Source organism: Sylvia atricapilla, chromosome 8 (assembly GCF_009819655.1).
Source record: "Sylvia atricapilla isolate bSylAtr1 chromosome 8, bSylAtr1.pri, whole genome shotgun sequence".
NCBI classification, from domain to species: Eukaryota; Metazoa; Chordata; class Aves; order Passeriformes; family Sylviidae; genus Sylvia; species Sylvia atricapilla.
Window position 1 is genome coordinate 30,765,595 of NC_089147.1, and position 18,840 is coordinate 30,784,434.

Consider the following 18,840-nt stretch of genomic DNA (forward strand, 5'->3'; position numbering starts at 1 on the left):
AATATTGTCAGCTGGGGAAAATAACATTATTCAAGGGCACTGATTCAAAAATTGAATAGTTATTTATTGTTCCAGAAGTACATTGCTCTTTTATACATATTTCATAAATGATACAGGATTTTACACATGTTCAGGTTGTTGTGTTTTTTTGTGGGTTTTTTTGCTCTTTTTTTTTTTTAAAGAAGGACTTTTCTCCATGCTCCCTCCCTCATCCCAAACACACACCAAGGATTCAGCTACAGGATTGTGTTCACTTTTTCCTTTTAAAACTCATCACACAAACAAGATAAAACAGATAAAAAATAATCACACAAGGTAATTAAATGGAAAGACAGAGGAAAAGGGGAAGGGAAGAAAAAAAAACAAAACTAGAAACATGCACCCATTCGGTCCAACATGCCACTGAGTGAGAAGAGGCAGCAATCCCAGCTGTGTTTCCACATCTGCAAGGCACCTGGCATCTAGGTAATACTGAATTATTTTCTTTCCTATATTTTTAAAACATAGCTTTCCAAAAAAAAACCAGAAGCCTCTTTTCCATGACACAGTGAGGAATAGTAGTGAAACATCAAAAAGAAGCAGCCAGCCTTTCTGTATATAAAGCTTAGTGTCCTTCTCCCCCCTTCATCCTGTCTCCACAGCATTTATCAGCAGGGGTGCTAAACCAGACTGACCTGCTTTGAGTGAAGAGATGTTTTATCTGCTTAAAAAGCAGCCAGCCTTGGCTAAGAGAGAGGGCAATGGGTTGACCTTCCTTCCTTTATTTCTTTTTAGCTAAGAACAAGAGATGTCATTAGCCATTCCTAAGAAATTCTGACCTGTGGACACAAAGTTCACTTAAAGCTACTTAATCAGGGGAAAGTGCTACAGAACCAAAGCAGTCCTGTGCCTTGCACTGTGAGATCCCCAGGCTCTCAAAAAGCCTCTGGGCAAAGGAAATACTTTGACAATATATGAAACCTTCTATCCCATTTCACAAGCAGTCAAGTACCAAGTTTCATTATTCCACGTCCCAAAACTGTTCATTTAAAAGCAGGAGTCATGATTCCAGCAATGGTTTTGTAATCCTTTAAACCTTCATAATCTCATAGTCCAGGTGGCTCTCAGATTTGGGGTAGGAAGAGGGGAACCTCCCTCCTTTAAGACTGAATATAAAAAACTGCTCATGCAATGCTGCCATGGATTTCTAGGAGGAGCTCAAGGGCACTGGGACGCAAAGTTTATAGAGTTATTATTACTGAATAATCCAAAATACCGATTAACAAATGTCCAGAAGAAAACTCATTCCTTCTCTCACTTGGCTACAACCAATCTGTGCTACAAATACGCAAAGGAGGAAGTCAGTGGAGCACAGGGGGTGGGCTGGGAAGGGGAAGCTCACGGTTTTCCAGTAGAAAGCAGTCTTGTAGTAACTTTATAAAAGAGACCAGGTCTGACCAGAAGTGTGCGTGTTAATGGCGATGGAGCGCAAGTTCTGATCACCAGCCAGAGCTCCAGGTGGCTTGGATTCTTTGTTCTTTTTTTTGTTTGTTTTTTTCTCCTTTTGTTTTTTTCAAGAGAGAAAGAGAGATTGGAATCAGGTAAAGGAAAATTTAAAAAGCTAAGCAGGCTGCTGGTGTCTTATCAAGAGGCAGACCCTGCAAAGCTGGAAGAAGACACCCCTACACCCCAGCATTACATTCTTTTCATGAACCCCCTGATCCTGTATTTGTACACAATCACCATTCTGACAGGTTTTTAAACGTGACTAATTGCCAAGCCCTTTTCAGAACTAACATACCACAATGTCCCATCTTCAGATTTAAGAGATTTTCCCCTTTTACAGTCCTTTGTCTCGATTAAAGGTCAAAACCCTCCACCCCCCACACCACGTCCCAGCTTCCACCTGCAATGCTTTAATTTAAAAAGGCAAGAGCTATGAACAGGTTTTTTTCCAGGGTTCAGAGCTTCTTTGCTGATCAGTCCTTTTCAGAAATTTGCTGGATGGGCAGATGAACTTGCAGTGGGTCTCGAAGCCTCTTAAGGTCCAATTCTGCCTAAAAATAAAAGACACATTATAAAGCACAAGCTCCCAAAACAACTTCCCCCAACACGATTTCCCATGAGAGAAAGAAAAGCTTTCCCACATTTTCCTTGTTTTTTTCCCTGTCCAGCAAGAAATTGTCCAAAGAGTGAAACAAAGTTGCAGGCTCACTTTGAAGAAAACCATTCTCAGCTGCATTTCTCTGAACTTGTCTGCACACAGCCACTAAAGGAACAGGGTAGGGAAGATCTGGATCCCCGTAAACTCACTGCAATATTTTTTTTAAAAAGCCAACAACAGCCCAACATCTCAACCAGATTATTAGGGATGGTTGATTCTTGAAGAAAAGCTCCAGGAAAATGTGGCCATCCAATGGCATCTGTATTCAACATGGCATAAGAAAAACTCCAGAAAGACCTGTGGGTGCCTCTTTATGCCATTTGTTCTCCAAGGCAGGGGAAGAACTCATCTTGCCCTGGATATCTTACATTGTGCCATTTCCAGAGAAATGGGAATAAAGGACGACAGAGAGCAGTGAAAAATAATGTGGTAACTCTGCTTTTTCTGCTCACACCATCCTTCTGTAGTAAGGCTCTGAGAAACACAAGGAAACATCTCTATCAGAGTCCTCTGCTGAACAGATCCCATAATGTGGATAATCTGTCAAGAGTGTCTGTCTCCAGAGTCTAAAAAATCTGCCCCCACTGACTTTAACAATACAGCTACATGTTCTGAACATTATTTTCCAGGACTGCACTGAAGTGCTCCATCAGGAAGACCTTAACTGAATGGATGCAAGCCTCTATTCCTCACTAAATCCATCTGGTGTGTAGGAGCTGAGAAGAAAAGAAATCTTGAATTAGGCTCCTCTGAGGCATAAAGAGTCTGAAGCAACTCAAGACCTGCCAGCAGTTTCTGAAAGGCCCTTAAAGATTGATATAGGTTTCATGTTGACTTACACTTCCAGCAGTTCTATTCCTGGGAATATCAAAGCTAATTCAGTGATTGCAGTGGGGCTGTGACAAGAAAATGGGCTGAATACTTTAAATACATTCATTCTTGCTTGAGGTGTCTCTATTAATAGTAATGAAGAGCTAGTAAGCAGTAATTTCTTTATCTTGTTCCTGGAAAAATTCTTGTTACCTGAGCAATTGCATCCTTGAGTTGATTGTATTTCTCTAGATCAAATCGTGTCTTTTTGGCTCCTTTATGGAAAAATAGTAAGTACTGTCTGTCTCTGGCATCTGGATAAACATATTCCTAAAGAGAAAAAAAAGAGAGAAAATAGGAATAAGGCTGCAGCAGGAAGATAGCACAGGATGCCATAGCACAGTATGTCTCAGCTGTGTTTGGGACAATGTCCAGCTTCTGGCAGAGGCACAAGCCTGGTCCAAGCTCACACAGTGGTGGGTGACCCCTGACAGCAGCTAAACCCCCACCCAGTCACTCGCTGCTGCACAGCTGGATGTGAGAGAGAAGAGAATCCAAAGGTAGGGAAAAAAAAAACCCAAGAAAAAATAAAGTGTAAAGTTAAAAACAGTTTAATCACTGAGGAAAAAAAATCCCAGAATAATATAAGAGTGATGCAAAAGCAATCACTCACCACCCTCCTGCCAGCAGACCAATGCTCAGCCAGACTCTGAGCAACAGCTGCTTTGGAGAAACTCCCTCCCAATGTATTACAACATGTGACATTATGTGGTATGGAGTATCAGTTTGGTCAGTTCAGAGCAGCTGTCACAGATGCGCTCCCTCAGAACACCTCACCCACCTCCAGGCTATTCCCAGGAATGGGAAGCAGAGGACAGGGAGGGAGCAGACCAGGGAAGAACAAAAACCAGAGAAGGCCTTGATGCTGTAGCAGCATTGCTCAGCAAGAGCAAAAACACTGCTGTGTTACCAAGGCTGTCCTGGTCACAAATGCCAAACACTGCACCACAGCAGCTGCTCTGAAGAACATTAACTCCATACCAGCCAGATCCAGCAAAGTCAGACATTTGCTTCTCTACCCATTTGTTACACTCCAGCATCGAGTTACTATCACCTTCCTCCTGTCCCCAGTGTGTGAATTCTTGCATGCAGAGACAACAAGAACTAATGTTTCATACTGACAAGTTTGTGGGGAAAAAAGGAGGGAGAAAAGCTATAAATACTGTCCCTGAAATGATGCAGCTGACAGACCCTTGGGACAGCACACTGGAACACCTGCAGCATCTGTTCTGATGGCCTTGTGACAGTAGAGACACTTTGAGGCCTCCCTTCCTCATTATTTAGGTGGGATTAGGAACTGATGAGACCAATCATGCACTAGAAAATCCACAGAGAAATCTGTCACAATTACAAGGATCCAGAGACGGATTCTTCATCTGGATGGGAGGCTAGATCTGTGAAAGGCATTTTCAACAAGATGCCTGATCCTTGGGCTCTTTAAAAAAGGCCAATGTGGCACAAGAGGAGTGGGCTTCCTTGAAGCTCAGGAAGTACCTCATGCAGCAATACCTGTCTGTACAGACCATATCTGCCAGAAGATGAATCTGTTTGGCTACAGCAGTCAGTCACCAAACACAGAAAAGCATTTCTGGTGTGACAACCAGCCAGGAGCACCATGAGAACACCCCACACACAGCACCTCTCTGGCCAGCACAGATTAAACAAGTGTTATCTGAGTTCCAAGATGTTAAGAAAGGGGCAAAGCAGCTTCTAACCAGGCACAACTTCATTATTTTTCTAGGGAATAGAGCCCAGAGAAAGTCTTCTACTGAAGTGTCAATATGAAAGTCTTCTACTGAAGTGTCAATATCAGCCCAACAAGTCCTACCTGGCGGGTCATTACGAAATAAGCATACATTGCCATGGCACTACCATAGGTGATGAAATAGGTGACTGGTTCCATAATGTCCCAAGAGTATTCCCACCAGGTGAGGCGGGCCAGAATTCCAAACTGAGTGGCCATGTAGGCCAGGCCTCCCCACAACACCAAGGTTGTCCTCTTCTCTGCTTTCCTGCTGAGCTCCATCCTTACCTGCAGAAGGCAGAAAAACACAACTTGCAGTCTCAGAAGTAATTATGTTAACACTGTTGAAAGATAACAATGTAAAAATGGTCCCTTATATTTATAGTAACCTTAAGTGGTTCAAAACATGATTTGATTACACATGATGCTTATACAAACAAACCTGAACTTCTTTTCCATCACTATCATGCTGTCACCTGTATTTACTGTGAACGTGCTCTGAATGCCTCAGCAAAATATTTATTTCTCTATATTCAGGGAAGTTCTGTTGCACTAGCCCCAGTCTTTATTTATTAACAAGCTCATTTCCAATTACTTAAAACAAGGAAACAGAGTATTTCCACAGAAACCAGAAGCAGAAATGGTTTGGTAAACACTTGGTTCAGTGATCTTAAAACTATCTGAAGCATGCCAGGGACCCAATTAAAACCTGGAAATACATTCAGGCTGCATTTGGAAGATAAATACAACACACTGAGAAACTCCTTACTTTTTCTAGAGGTGCTAGTTGCTCCTTCAATTGCTCTAGTTTTCCTATCAGCTCCTTCTCCTTGTTCAGCTGGTGCTCCTCAATGCTCAAGGCTGTGTACAGCTGCTGAACCAACGTCTTCACATCATTCAGCGTCGTGGCATTTTCATGGCTTAAGAGCTCTAGGGAAAAACAGAGGCTGCTTTATACACCTGTGCCCACAGGGCTTCTCAGGTGCCCACAGGGCTTCTCACATGCCCAGGGGAAACCACTATGAGTCTGCCCTGGAAATGAATAAAATTGTCTTTTCAACTAAGAAGTCTTTGGAAGAGCTCCAGCACTCTAAGACAATGTGATTCCCCATGAAGGATATTCCTAAAATTTGATAAGAACAAGGAAAAGAGAGATGTCCTATAGAGCTGGTCAGATGTCAACAGCTGCTTCTAATTCATATTTATATTCAAGACAAACAAACTAAACTAGCTACAATCCATCACACCAGCTGTCAGGACACAGGCAGGATTCAGACTACAGACCACCAGCAACCAGAGTTATTGGTGGTGGCAACTGAACATTGTGATTTAGGGACCCCTCAATAGCCTCAGCAACAGCATCTTGAGTGCCAGTGCCAAGAATTGCTTCCCAGTGCTCTGTGGGTAACACCCCTTGCTGTGCCACCTGCAAAGGAGTGAAATTCTGCCTCACAGTATCTAGAAACAGGAACACGGCCACAACTCAAAATCACCTTTATCTTTGCATTCCAACTCAGAAAGGATTCCTAAAGGATACCAGGTCGTAAAGGAGTTGTGACAATTTGTATTGTCTTACAGGACACATGGGGGGGAAAAAAGAAGTTTGAAATTAAAGTAAAATATTCTGACATTAACCAAATGAAAAAAAAAATTTGTAGCATCCTTAGACTTGTACCTGAAGTTATCAAAATATGATTTTACCAACTCAAAAAGCTATGGACAGTTAAAGTTTTAACACCAGCAGCTCAAGGGAAAAAGGTGACTCAGCTGCCTGTGCCAAGACACACAAAGTACATAATTTTGCTCTAGTTAAAGAGCTCCCGTTCTCCTATGAAGAAAAACCCATGTGGTCCTTCTGAGGTGACCACCAAGAAGTACTTATTTAAAACTACAGTATTCTGGCATTTCCATTTTCAAATAAACAAGGTGATCTTGTAAAAATTCACAAGCAGTAGCTGCAAAGTTGGACAGAACTAATCTCAGAGCCTATTTGAAAGCACATTCATTTCAGCACAAACTATAGAAATCTCCTTGGCAAGTGCATACGAGGAGACAATTTCCTGTAACCTTGGTGATTCCACAGCTCACCTATCAGCACACAGTGGGTGACAGAGCAGAGTAACTTCTCTGTGTGTGTGATACCCAGTGGGTTAGATATCCAGTCTTAGTGGAGAGTTTTCTGCTAAGGTGTCTTTAGTGAGATGGGGGGGCAGAAATCATCTCTAGTAGAGGTCAGTCTACCCCACATTTAGGGGAAAAAGGCCATCTCACCCAGTACTGCACTCCTAATTCCAGAAACCAGAATTATAAAATTCTCCACGTCTGTGAGCCAAGAGCCAAACAGAGCAGCATTTCCCAAGCTGTCCCTTCTGTTTAAATCCTCAGAGGTAACTACAGGCATGCAAGAACCTGGTGTTTTATGAAGGCTATGAAGCCGACCAGAAGAAAGAGGGCAGACAAAAACACTGAGTTCCTGCCTCCCCCAGTAATGCTGAAGTGTCTCAAAAGCTTCTTGCAGGCTTTCACATCTTGAAAATCACACACCCCCCAAAGAATATAATTGAAATGGATTTTCTTATTGACTAAAATAGGTTAGTTTCCCCTCCCTTCCTACCTGATTCTTCATAATACAACCTTCTAAGGGCACAGTCTCCTTTATTTTACTATTTGGTAGCTAACAAGGTTTTGAGGTTCATCTGCAATATTCAAAGTACCACAGTTAAATGGAAACAATGCTAGCTGTCAGGGGAAGCAACCATTTATTCTTCCAAACCAGACAATCTAAGTTTCAACCTAGTTCCCATCTTGTATTGTATTCCTTCACAATGAGTTAAATTAAATAACTTCTCAGTAATTGAAAAAAATTTTGAAAAACTTAGAAATTAAAAGGTATTCTGTTTCTTCGTTTATTCCTCTTAGGGGCTGGGGGCACTAGTTTTGAACAGAATGAAGTATCTGCTTTTCATTTGTGATTATTCTGATCACTTGGATATCTCTAAATTGGGCTCCAAGGGCAGGATTCGAAACCACAAGGCTTCCCTTTAGGAAAAAAGGCTTCATGCTCCTGAACAAGTTAATAAAGCATGTTGCAATGAAGCAGGGAACCGAATACTGAAATGTACTCCCAGTGCTGAGCAGAAGCAGGCTGCTTTACCTCTCTTTGGTGGTCTGACATGGTATGAGACATCATTGATGATCAGTTTGAAGTCATCCAGTAGGAGCAGGTCTATGCCTGTGGAGGAGGCCACACGTGTGCCATCTGTAAGGAAAACACGGAGGATGCATTAAGCAGGAGGAACAAAGTATTCAGACAGGCTGTGGCTAAGTTGTAACACCATCCCAAATCCAGCTGATTGGTTTCTATTCTTTCCAAAGGATGATACTTTTTGCCCGGACAAGGAAAGGTGAAACATGACTGAGTTTCCACTGCTAAAGAAGGATACTGTTTCCCATGCACCACCTTCCACACCCAATTCTTTATAAATAGATTTGAACCTCTATGTAGGTTCCACAGCTCTCATCTTTCCTACGAAATAGTAGGGAATTTACCAGAAGACATCTCCATGAGGACTGATCTCCTTGGCAGCCCTGACTACACAATATTCTTACTCTAGGAATAGCATTTCTACCTTCTGCTCTTTCAGGAAGGTCGAAGAACTCACACCACAGCGAACTTTAACTTCAAAAGCAAAGGGCCGGGTGCAAACAGCTGGCAAGCAAATAAATCAATTTGTTTGCAAACAAGAGTACCTGCTGAGTAGATTGCAACCCGATCAATTCCTCTGTCCTCTGCTTGCAGCTGTTGCAAGAACACCCCAACAGAGTCTGAGATGGGTTTCAGGGTGAACTGGCAGCGCTCGCGCCGTGAGGGAAGACTCACAGAGATCACAGGCAACCCGTTCTGGTAAACCACCGTCACTTCTACAGAGACAACAACAAACACACAGCTTTGTCAGTAAAAACAGACCTTCTCTACTTGCAGAAAGAGACAAAGCTGATTGCCATCTGAATATAACAGACTAAACTTTTGGTTTTCTCAAGAGACGTGGCTGAAGAAAAATGGAGGTATAACTGAGATTCTCACTCCAGTAACTTGGCAGTAATTTTGTGTACTCTGTAAAAGTTACTTACTCTAAACACAGTCACCTTTGTTCTAAAGACAACACGATATCTAAAAGCCATAACATGGCAGCACAGCATGTTTTGGTTAGGTTTTGTGAATAAAAGAATTTTGGACTATGGAAGACAAAACACTGCTGCTTATATCGGGATTTATAGCTCAGGAGACAAAGGCAGACTGCGTCTATTAGGAAACATCAAGGAAGGACCCACTTCAAATGTTTTTATTCTGGTTTAGTTCTGGTTTCCTCCTCCTTGTCCTGAGGCAAGACAAGTAAGAAAGCAGGCAGAAGAATGAGATTGTAGGAGAGCAGCACTCCTGAATTTAGGCTTCAAGGTCATTTCATCTAAAATTCATGGGATCAATATGCTTTGTACTTCTCCAGACAGGCATTACTACTTAGGTGTAGATAAAACAAGATTTTCAATTTCTGTGGTGCTGCCCAAAGCTTCTGAGGGCTCTTGAGGATTTCTGTAGTTCTAAAATCCATGGTAGTGACCTGTATGAGCTGTAAGCTGGTTATTATTTTACTGCCACAACTAGCTCGGTGTGCTTCGTGAGATCCATACATAGAAAAGAGAAGTTAAAAGTTCATATTCCCTAAGCCCTTTACTGAATCACAGCCATAACTGTCCTCAAGTGAGGTAGTTGCTAAGATATAACAGCACACCTCAAAATTATTTGCTTTTATAGGTATCTTTCTTATGTAAAAACAAACGGGGTGTTTTATTGCTCAGAGCATTTGCTGTGTCTCAAGGATGGTGCAGTCACACCCGCCCACAATTAATCTGCCTCAGTACCCCAACCTGTTGTAGCCTTGGTCAACTCCTGTCTCCTTAAACTCACTGAACTCCTGGATTGACATGCTAAGTCATTTTAAGCAGCTAACATCAAAGCCAGTCAGTCAAAAAGTCAACAGAAGTAGAAATAAAGGCAAATAATGTTATTTTAACTAGCAAAGGGAACTCTGAGGACAAGTCCTGGAGCAATACACCTTTCCAAAATTGGAGGATCGTGGATATTGAGAAAGTGCACTTGGTACAGCCTTTCTCAAAGCCAGAAGAATTCTCTTCTCATTCTTAACTATCACACACCTTCATGAAATGAATCAAGCATAAAAAAAGCTTTTTCCCTCTTCCAAGGGATTGCTGCCTTTAAGTCCTTAAAGACTAGATGGAAGCAACCAAGTGTGGACACCTAAAACAACTAAAGCATCCTAAAAGGCCCCAGTATTTGAAAACCTATTGATGCCTCCTCTCAAGACTCAGACATCTGACAGGATTTTAGTAACTTCAGTGTTTTGAAGCATAGCATTCAGAGACAACAATCAGATATTTATTGTAAAGAAATAAAGCAAAGTGCTAATTTATTTGGACTGTCAGACAGCATTTAGAGCCCCTTAGCAGCAGCTGTTCTGACACCAGCTCTCAGGTTTTCTTTAAATTTAAAATGCTACCTGGACCACACAGGCAGTGAGGCAGTTTTTTGCAGAGCAGAAGAGAGAAGAGTGTTTGCATTGACACTTTTTCCATGCAACCCCACTGGTACCACACCACTACCAGAGCTCCAGGACTGCCAGCTCTGGAGGAAACAACAAACAAAGCCTTTCACTAGGATTGCCAGCTCAGGTGCAGTATTAAAGACCAAATCGTTTCCCTTCAAAAGACTGGGTCAGTAAATCTGTAAATACAGCTGCTTGATGTTTTCCTTGCAAAACCCTTGTCAAAATAATTTCCTAGCTTAATTCACTGGTGGGGAAAGTCCAGGTCAATCCTCTCATCACCTCTCACAGAAGTAATGCTGGCCAGATTTTTACTGCACTGAAGAGGGAAGAGGCAAAGAAACAAAGAAAATCTGAAGGACACAGTGACACAAATCTAACAGACAGCAGCAGGCAGCTCCAGTAAAAGTTATTAACATACCCTGTGATATGGCTGCCTCACTCTTTTCTCCCACAGCCCTGTGTGTCTTCTGCATCTACTTCACAAGTTACTAAGTGGACAAAGCATTTGGCATCTCACTAATTACAGAGCTAAGGTTTCAGCTAACCTTCTCCCAGTTACATTTTAAGCCAGGATTTAAACGTATGGGACAAGCAAAAGAAATTAATTTTATACAAGTGTGGCTTCACTTACATTTACAGTCACCTACAGCCTGGCCAGGAATGGTGCTAAATGAGACCACAGAGGATTTGAAAAGCTTTACATGCTATGTTAAGCATGGGCTTGCTTTGAGGTGTGAGTTGCATCCAAGCACCACAACCAGCACGACTCAACCATATGTGCACCAGCAACAGGTCATGGGTATTGCTTTTTAAAGACCTCCGTTTTTGCCTAAGATCAACTTGAGCAATAAATGAGGTCAAAATGAAGTACAGTAAAAGAAAAAAGTGTGGCCAAAGAAGTCAGTGTTGAGTTTTGGCTACTGTAAAGACAAAGTTATCGGAAGAATTATTGAGAGAATTATGCAAGCACGACATGAGGAGAGAGGTAAAATCAAATCAGGCACAGGCAGACATCTTCTCAGCCTTACACATCCCCTACATTTGTACCTGTTTAAGCCCCAGGTTTTCATGTAAGCTCTGCAGAGCAGTCAGTCATGTTCTCTTTGCACACTTGTTACCCTGGCAGGGGAAGCAGGAATCCTTCATTTATTAGCTTTCAGACCTTAATAACAAGCCTTAACAAGGAGAGGATCCACTCTGCCAGCACAAGTGCTCCACTCCTTGTGCACAGCATGCAGATGTTACGCAGGCAGCGAGCTGAAAGCTGCTCCTTTCCTCTTTGCATTGTGGCACACTGAGGTTTTTAAAGTCCCACCAATGCATCCTTTTGCTTTATGCTCTGACCACCTCATAAAAAAAGCCTCATGTTTGAGCTGTCCCAGAATTTAGATAAAGGAATGACACTGCCTTGGCTTCACAACTTACTCACTGCAGTAAATGATGCTCTCGACCATACTAGCACGTAGCTGATGTGAACTGCACTTTTGTTACATAAATGGACTTAAGGGGTCAGGCTGAAGGGACCACAGTGGGTCTTCTGGTGCCACCTCCCTGCTCAAGCAGGGACATCCCAGAGCACAAGGCACAGGATTGTGTCCAGATGGGTCTGGAGTATCCTCAATGAGAAGACTCCACAGCCCCTCTGAGCTGTCTGTTCCAGTGCACAGAAGTTCTTCCTGGTGTTCAGGTAAGACGTCCTGTGCATCAGTTTCTGCATTTTGCCTCGTGTCCTAGTGTTTGGCACCACTGAACAGAGCCTGGCTCCAGCCCCTGGCACCTCTCTCCAGGAAGGACAGCACCCTGAAGGGTAGGGAGTCAAACAGACCTCACAGCTACATCAGAAAGAAGTCTGGCAAAAAGATTTGGACGGCTGCACACAATTCCATCTTCCTTTATAAAGCCCGTCCAGTTTTGTAAGGACAGTTCAGAGAAAAGTCGCCTGCTGCCTTAATTCTTCTTGACATTGCTCTGTGTCGTTTCCTTAGCTCCACACTGGATCGGTGCCCAGCCAGAAAAGCCTCGGCCGGGGAAGGGGGCAGGGAATGGGATGCGAGCGAGGCCGCGCACGGTGTACTCACCATCAGAGGGCACCACGGTACTGCAGTACACCACCCTCACGCTCTGCCAGGGGGACAGCCGCTGATGCACCTGGAAAACGCAGGCACAGCAAAAAGGACAAATGGTCAGAGTCTGGCAGGAGCTGGCCCAGCTCCATCCCCCGTGTCCCCTTCCCCAATGCCCGCGGCAGGTGCTTCCCTTCCTCCCGGACAGGCAGAGCCCCGGGGCACCTGCCGGGAACAGCATCCCTTCCATCTGTCAGCCCGCAGCGCTTCCCCCCGCAGCCGGGGCACCAGCACACACCGAGCTCCACACACACACACGGAGCTGCGAGTCCCCAACACAACAGCTGCGGGCCGTTCTCCTGCGTGTGACACGTGTTTTTAAAGCCACAATCAGTTTTAAGAATTCCACGGGGCTTAGTACACAGACAGAGAGTAGAAATCGTATCGAAGCACAAGGCTTTAAAGGTTAAAAACAGTAAGTTTTTGGCATAACCAGGGGGGATGTTTACGGAGTTGTGGATTAACAGGCTCGTTCTCTTTGGTTATTTTCCATGCCAACATCGCTTTTTTCCTGTCCTTACACAGGGAAGCCACACTCTGAGACACAAAGTAGTAAACACGCCTGTGCATAGAAGAACAAATTGTTCCAACATAAAAAGCAAGAATTGTAATACTGAGCTATAAAAATAAAAAACGACAACAGCCCAAGAGGAAGAAAGCACATGAATGGGTTTGAATGCTCTGCAAACTTAGTAAGAGACTCATTTGGCCACGAAAATCTACACCCAGGCTGATTTAAAGTCTATCTATTAGATTATATTACACTGGTTATAGACTAATCCTGCCCCAACACCAAAATTGTAACTCTGGCACACAAAACAGCCCAACTGTAAACCAGAGTAAGGCATAACACACCAGCTCTCACCTGTCTCTGGTGGTTTATATTTCAGTAGCTAGCCTCAGATTTTTCAACAGCTGTTGTCCAATTTGGACATTCCTATGATCTGGGATACTTTTTCTTTCCTGGCTGCTAAAACACAGCTGCCAAACCTACATTTTTATAAAGGTATCTTACAGAGAGGACTTGTTTAAGTAAATTTCCAATGAAGTTTGCAAACAAAACCCAGGTTGCCGACTATTTCTCTGCTAAATTCTCCAAATCTCTGTGTTTCACAAGGTTGTCTTTGATAAACTACTTTAAATGGCTTTAATTTAAGGCCATTTACTTGCCTTGTCCTCTGAAGCCTGATATCCAAACCAAGGATAGTCTCCACTAATCCTTCTCGAAAGCAGGACCTTTGGCTCTGATGGTCATTGCACTGACAGCTCTAGAAATTCACTGTGATATGTGCTGCATTTATACTTCATTGCTATCAGTTCTGACAATGAAAAAACAGTCGTTTTCAATCTGCCTCCTCTCAACTGCATTTTCAGCTGCCCAGGATCAAATCAGACACAGGAAAAGAAGTGGGCACCAAAAGAGCTGTAACTCAAGTGGGAAATTGCATGTTTCAGCAAAGTGATGCTGTAGAAAACACTTGTGTGTTGGGAACCAAAGGACAAATTTGCCTTTCTGCAAGTGAAATAAGCAAGTCTTCTTGACTCTCTTACACCATGTGCTACTTGTTGAGCAACCAGGACTATCCCTCCCACCCGAAAAAAACCATTTAGACTCAACACTATCTAAGAAAAACACAGCTACAGCCTCACATACTGCACAAATGCAGCTCTGTTGTCTTGGCATTACTATTATATTAACAACAAAGTCAGAAGCTTCAAGGATCAGATGCAGTACCATATGCAAATCAATTTTCAGAACCAATTTTTACCTAAGGAGGGAAATTTCCATTTTTCCAAAAAATAATGATAGTATCAGATACAAAAACAAATGGGCAGAATTCACTCATGGATGATTCACAGATCCTCCTCAGTCAGAGAGCACTACCCCAAAGACTGTTTATTGACCTGTTTTACCTGATCCCACAGCACAGCTAGCACTGATATGAGGTTTTTACTGCTTCACTCTCCTCCTTTCCACAACATAATTCATCCATTTTTCAAACACTGCACAGCAGGACTCTGCCTTTCTACCAGATGTGAACAGCAGCCCAAAAACGCAGTTCTCAGAACATCCTAAACCCCACTAAACCCAGCATTATCCCACTGGAAGATGTAGCTGGAAGATATTATCTGGTAGCACATGCAAAGACTTTACCTTAAGGCTATGAGTATTTGACAGATACAAGCTCACTCCAGAAGCCTTCTGCTCTCATAAAACAAAACAGGGAAAAGGCAAAACAGGTTGAAAAAGCCAGGGCATGTTAGGTGACTCATCCAAAAGCTGAGGTGCCCCCAGACTTAACCCCTTGCACAATGCTTGCATCCCAGTATGGGCTGAAGCCCTCTGTTTCCTTCACACTCCCCTCCCCAGCAGTGTGCTGCCAGTACATTTTACAGGAGAGATGTTGTTAAAACCCTTGTATCTGTCATTCCTGCAGCCCTGAACTGTGCTGCTGGTGCAACCCCTTATTGACAAAAACAGTCTCTACTGGGTAGGAAGGGGGAAAAAAAGAACAAATGAAGCCAAAACTGAGCAGAGACCAAGATGCCATGATACGTCATCCAGGGTTAGCAAGAGTTTAAGGAGCCATCCATCGTTTTTATTCCTGAAGGGAGACTGTTGTTTTAAAACTGAGCTGGAGAGAAATGTTTGAAGCCGTTCTCTGATGTCTGCAGTTCAACAGTTTCATACAGAGAAGTGTCAGAAGGCTGAAGCTGGGGATGGGAGCAGTGCAGGGCAGAGAGAGGAACTCCAGATCTGCCCCTCAGGCAAACGGCCAACAGCTCCCCTCCCCTTCAACAATAAAGCATGGAATAGCTGCATCCCAATTTCAGTCGGGACAGACTTGTCCACCTCTCCCAAAATAAGCAACATTTGGCAGTGTGAAAAGCACCAAAGGCAGAGCATGGAAATGAGAAGCTTTAAGCACTAGGGTAACTTTCTCACAAGGACTCACGCAGGAATTCACATTCCACATCCATCAGATCCTTCATTTCCTGCCTTGTCTGCAGTAAGATGCATGTTAAGAGGCTCAGGGTTATGCAGCAGCTGTGTTCCCAAAATGATTAAAGGAGCAAGAGGAAAAAAGTCCCAGTCCTCTACCTAAAACTAACGCTTGCTCCAGCCTTATCCAGGTCTATGTTAGGCAACCCAAAGGTAAAAATAACAGCAACTCTATAGGTCCTAGCTTTCTCAACACTACATGGGTGACAGAGTCAATCAAAGCCTTGCTGGAAAAATCAACCTTTTACCTACCAGTGAGTGCTCTCTGATGGAAAAGGAGGGAGAAGCTCCTGTTCTCCAGGTACGTTATTATCAATGATGGAATGCTAACAACTTTAGGAGACTGAGTCTCCAAACCCTTATTAAAATCAGAAAAGAGGCTGGCCAGGAAAAAAACACAACACCCCAAGCACGAAAAAGGTGAACATCTTACTCTAGAACATGCTGCTAACTCATTATCTGGAGTACCAGTGCAGCAAGAACTGCAGAGCTTTTGTGAAAAACAGAACATTCACCACACACTTTACTACACGTAAAGCATTTTAGAGACACTTTTGCAAGTGCTTCTGGCAACATCTATTTTACAAATTACAAGGGAATTTCTTTATAGGAGGCTGCCTTCGGTCTGATAAAAAGCAGCTCGCCTTTTCCAACAAGAAACAGCTATTTTCCTCTCTATCCCGACTTTCGCTGTATAAAACACTGAATGTCTTTCCTGGCTCAACAAGTGGTTATCCTAAAACCTCCAGGCTGGAATCTCAGTGATGAAAACTGCAGCAAGCTTCCTCAAGCAACCCAAGCCACCCACCTCAAACATGCTGAAGGGCTCCATTTATGCATCTTCACCTCATTTCTGCTCCTGTACTCAATCTGCTAGATTTTGGTCTCTCTTGACAATAATTCCATCCTAAATCATCAAAGTCTCCTTCTGTCCTCCCCTTTTCCTTCTCCTTCACACCAGCTGTTTGCAAAGTAAAGGAGACTCAGTGCAAAACCATGCCCTGACCAGAAACCTGCCGTCCCAGGGATGTGATGTGTGACTTCCCAATACAGCCAGTGGTTTTGCACCAGCACATAAGCTCTGACTGGATTTAAATACATTTAGCTGTGAAGGATTGACTGGGGCCAGCTGCCCAGCCAGCTGCTCCCTCACTCCTTGGGAATAGGACAGGAGGATGCAGGATAAAAGGATAAAGGCAGGGAGATCAGTCAGCACTCCTCACTGGCTTAACAGACTGGACTAAGGGAAAGTTGATTTACTGCCAATTAAAGCAGATAATATCAAGAAACAGGCTGAAATTAACACTTTCCCCTTAACCCAACCCATTATCCAGGATCCAACTCTGCCTACAAACCCCTTAGACACTGCACACTGAGATCCTTCATCCCCAGGGTACCCCACAGAAAACTCCTCAGCCCAAAACACCCCACACAGATCAGAGACTCTTCAACCCAGACACCTCTCAACCTCCTGAGACAGCCCACAGATATCAGACACCCCCTTTAGACCCATGACACCCCACACAGCCATCACAGAGACCTCTGAGCCCTGTGACACCCCACAGCCATCACAGAGACCTCTGAGCCCCAGACAACCCATCCAGTGAGTATTAAACCAATTTGCCAACCAAATCCTTCACAAAGGAGCCAGTGCAGGGCTCTGAGTACTCCCAGGACCTTCCCAGCCCACAGCAGCCCATCACTGAGGGCAGCAGGGTGATGAGGGGAAGATGGCAGTGCCTAATGAGGGACCTGCCTGCTGCTGGCACCCAGCACTGCCCTGCCTCAACTTCAGCTAATTCCTCCTCAGCATCCTCCCTTTGGATCCTCCAAAGGGATCCAAACAGGCCCCTCTGCCATTAGAGACATCTGCCAGCATCTCTCACCCCTCACTTCTTTTCTTTCTGAGGTGCCTGGAATCACTGCTCGCTTCCAAGATCTCTCTTTGAAGGAAAAACAAAACAAAACAAATCAAAACACCCACCCCACCCCCCCCCAATCTTCCTTTGAAATTGAGCCCAACTTTACCAGGGATTTGTTTTGCAGCCCTGTATGGAAGACCTTCTCCAGCTCCTTGCTGTGGTCTCTGGATACGTTCACACAGCCAATAGAGCCATGCAGTGTTTCCCTCCAGGCATACACTGGGCTGGTATAAACCACCCCTGGCTCCCACTGCATCCAGGGAAACCCCCAGGGATGTGGCTATGGAGGGAACACAGCGGGAAAAGCCCCTGTAACCCAAGAGCTGTGCCCTCACAGAGATAGCAACAAGCTGTAACACTTCTGAGCACAATTCTCTCCAAATCCAACCTGCTGCCTTTTCCAGCCATACAGCTCGTCTCCCAAGACCCAAACACTTGTCTGATTAAATCCCACTGGTCTGAACTCATTCCTCTCTCTCTCTCTGACAGCATGGCCTTACTCCAGCCCACTCAAGAGGTCAGATTTTGCACCAAAAGAAACATTTTGTGCCCACTGCCTCCACAGGGCAGCCTTTCATGCAGATGAAGGTCAAGTAAATGAGACTTAACTGCAGTGCTATTTCTTCGTGGATTATTTCCTTCTGTGTTTTAAAATCAGGCTGTAGACGGACACAAAAAAAGAGGCAATGCCAGCACGATGTGGGAAGTGTTATTCTTTACATTTGGATGCACTTTGTATGACCCACACGTTAGCAAACGATCTTCATCTGCCTCAGTTCTTGTTTCCGCCTGAATTTTCTCTTCTTCCAGCATTAGTACAAAGCTCTATCACATCTGCTAGGATGGGAACAGAAACAGGAGGTGAGCTATAAATACTCCTTTCTCATCCTGTTTCCTTTGCCCATCTGCCTTAAAAGAAGCAGGTAATCCACAGTGTCCAGGAAAAGGAGGGGTAGGAGGAAGGAGATGAATTCTCTGCAGAAAAGGGAAAAAGCAGGGATGAAGTAAACTGTTCCTCATCCTTCATTGTGCCTTTCACCCAGGCATTACTGCTGCTCTGGAGATACTGAGACAAGGAATTGCAGCAGGAACTGTTGTTGAGTAGGAACATCACTGCATTTGATGGCTTTGACTGAGCCTCTGGGACACAAAAGAGGGAAGAGGAAGCAATAAAAGGGAAAAAAGTTGAGCTGACATGTTAAGCACATCAGTCAGGCAGAATCTATTGCTTTTAACAGGTGCTTCCCTTGCCACCATCCACATCACTTTCCCCCAGCTAAAAACCAAATCGAAACCTCAAACCAAAACCTTCTCTCAGTCTCTATTCTTAATTTTATTGCAAGTGTCAACAACTTACAGAGAATTACCCTATTCCAAACCTAGGACAGGTGATAGGCAGGATACACCAGA

At 43.8% G+C, this 18,840-nt stretch overlaps 1 protein-coding gene across 5 annotated transcripts in view; it reads right to left on the reverse strand.

Moving 5' to 3' along the window:
* Positions 1–43: 43 nt before the first annotated feature.
* The window catches only part of MCU (mitochondrial calcium uniporter), a 77,471-nt gene continuing 58,674 nt past the window's right edge, over positions 44–18,840 (reverse strand). For 3 of the 5 annotated variants that reach the window (XM_066324278.1, XM_066324282.1, XM_066324281.1), the window contains exons 2-8: positions 12,460–12,529; positions 8,508–8,678; positions 7,912–8,016; positions 5,527–5,687; positions 4,842–5,045; positions 3,167–3,283; positions 44–2,032 (exon numbers count right to left, since the gene is read on the reverse strand). In XM_066324278.1, the coding sequence (XP_066180375.1) occupies positions 1,916–2,032; positions 3,167–3,283; positions 4,842–5,045; positions 5,527–5,687; positions 7,912–8,016; positions 8,508–8,678; positions 12,460–12,529 (945 nt within the window). In that variant the 3' untranslated portion in view covers positions 44–1,915. Of the gene's footprint in view, positions 2,037–3,166; positions 3,284–4,841; positions 5,046–5,526; positions 5,688–7,911; positions 8,017–8,507; positions 8,679–12,459; positions 12,530–18,840 lie in introns of all 5 variants that reach the window. The other 2 variants (XM_066324279.1, XM_066324283.1) reach the window with 2 other exon arrangements.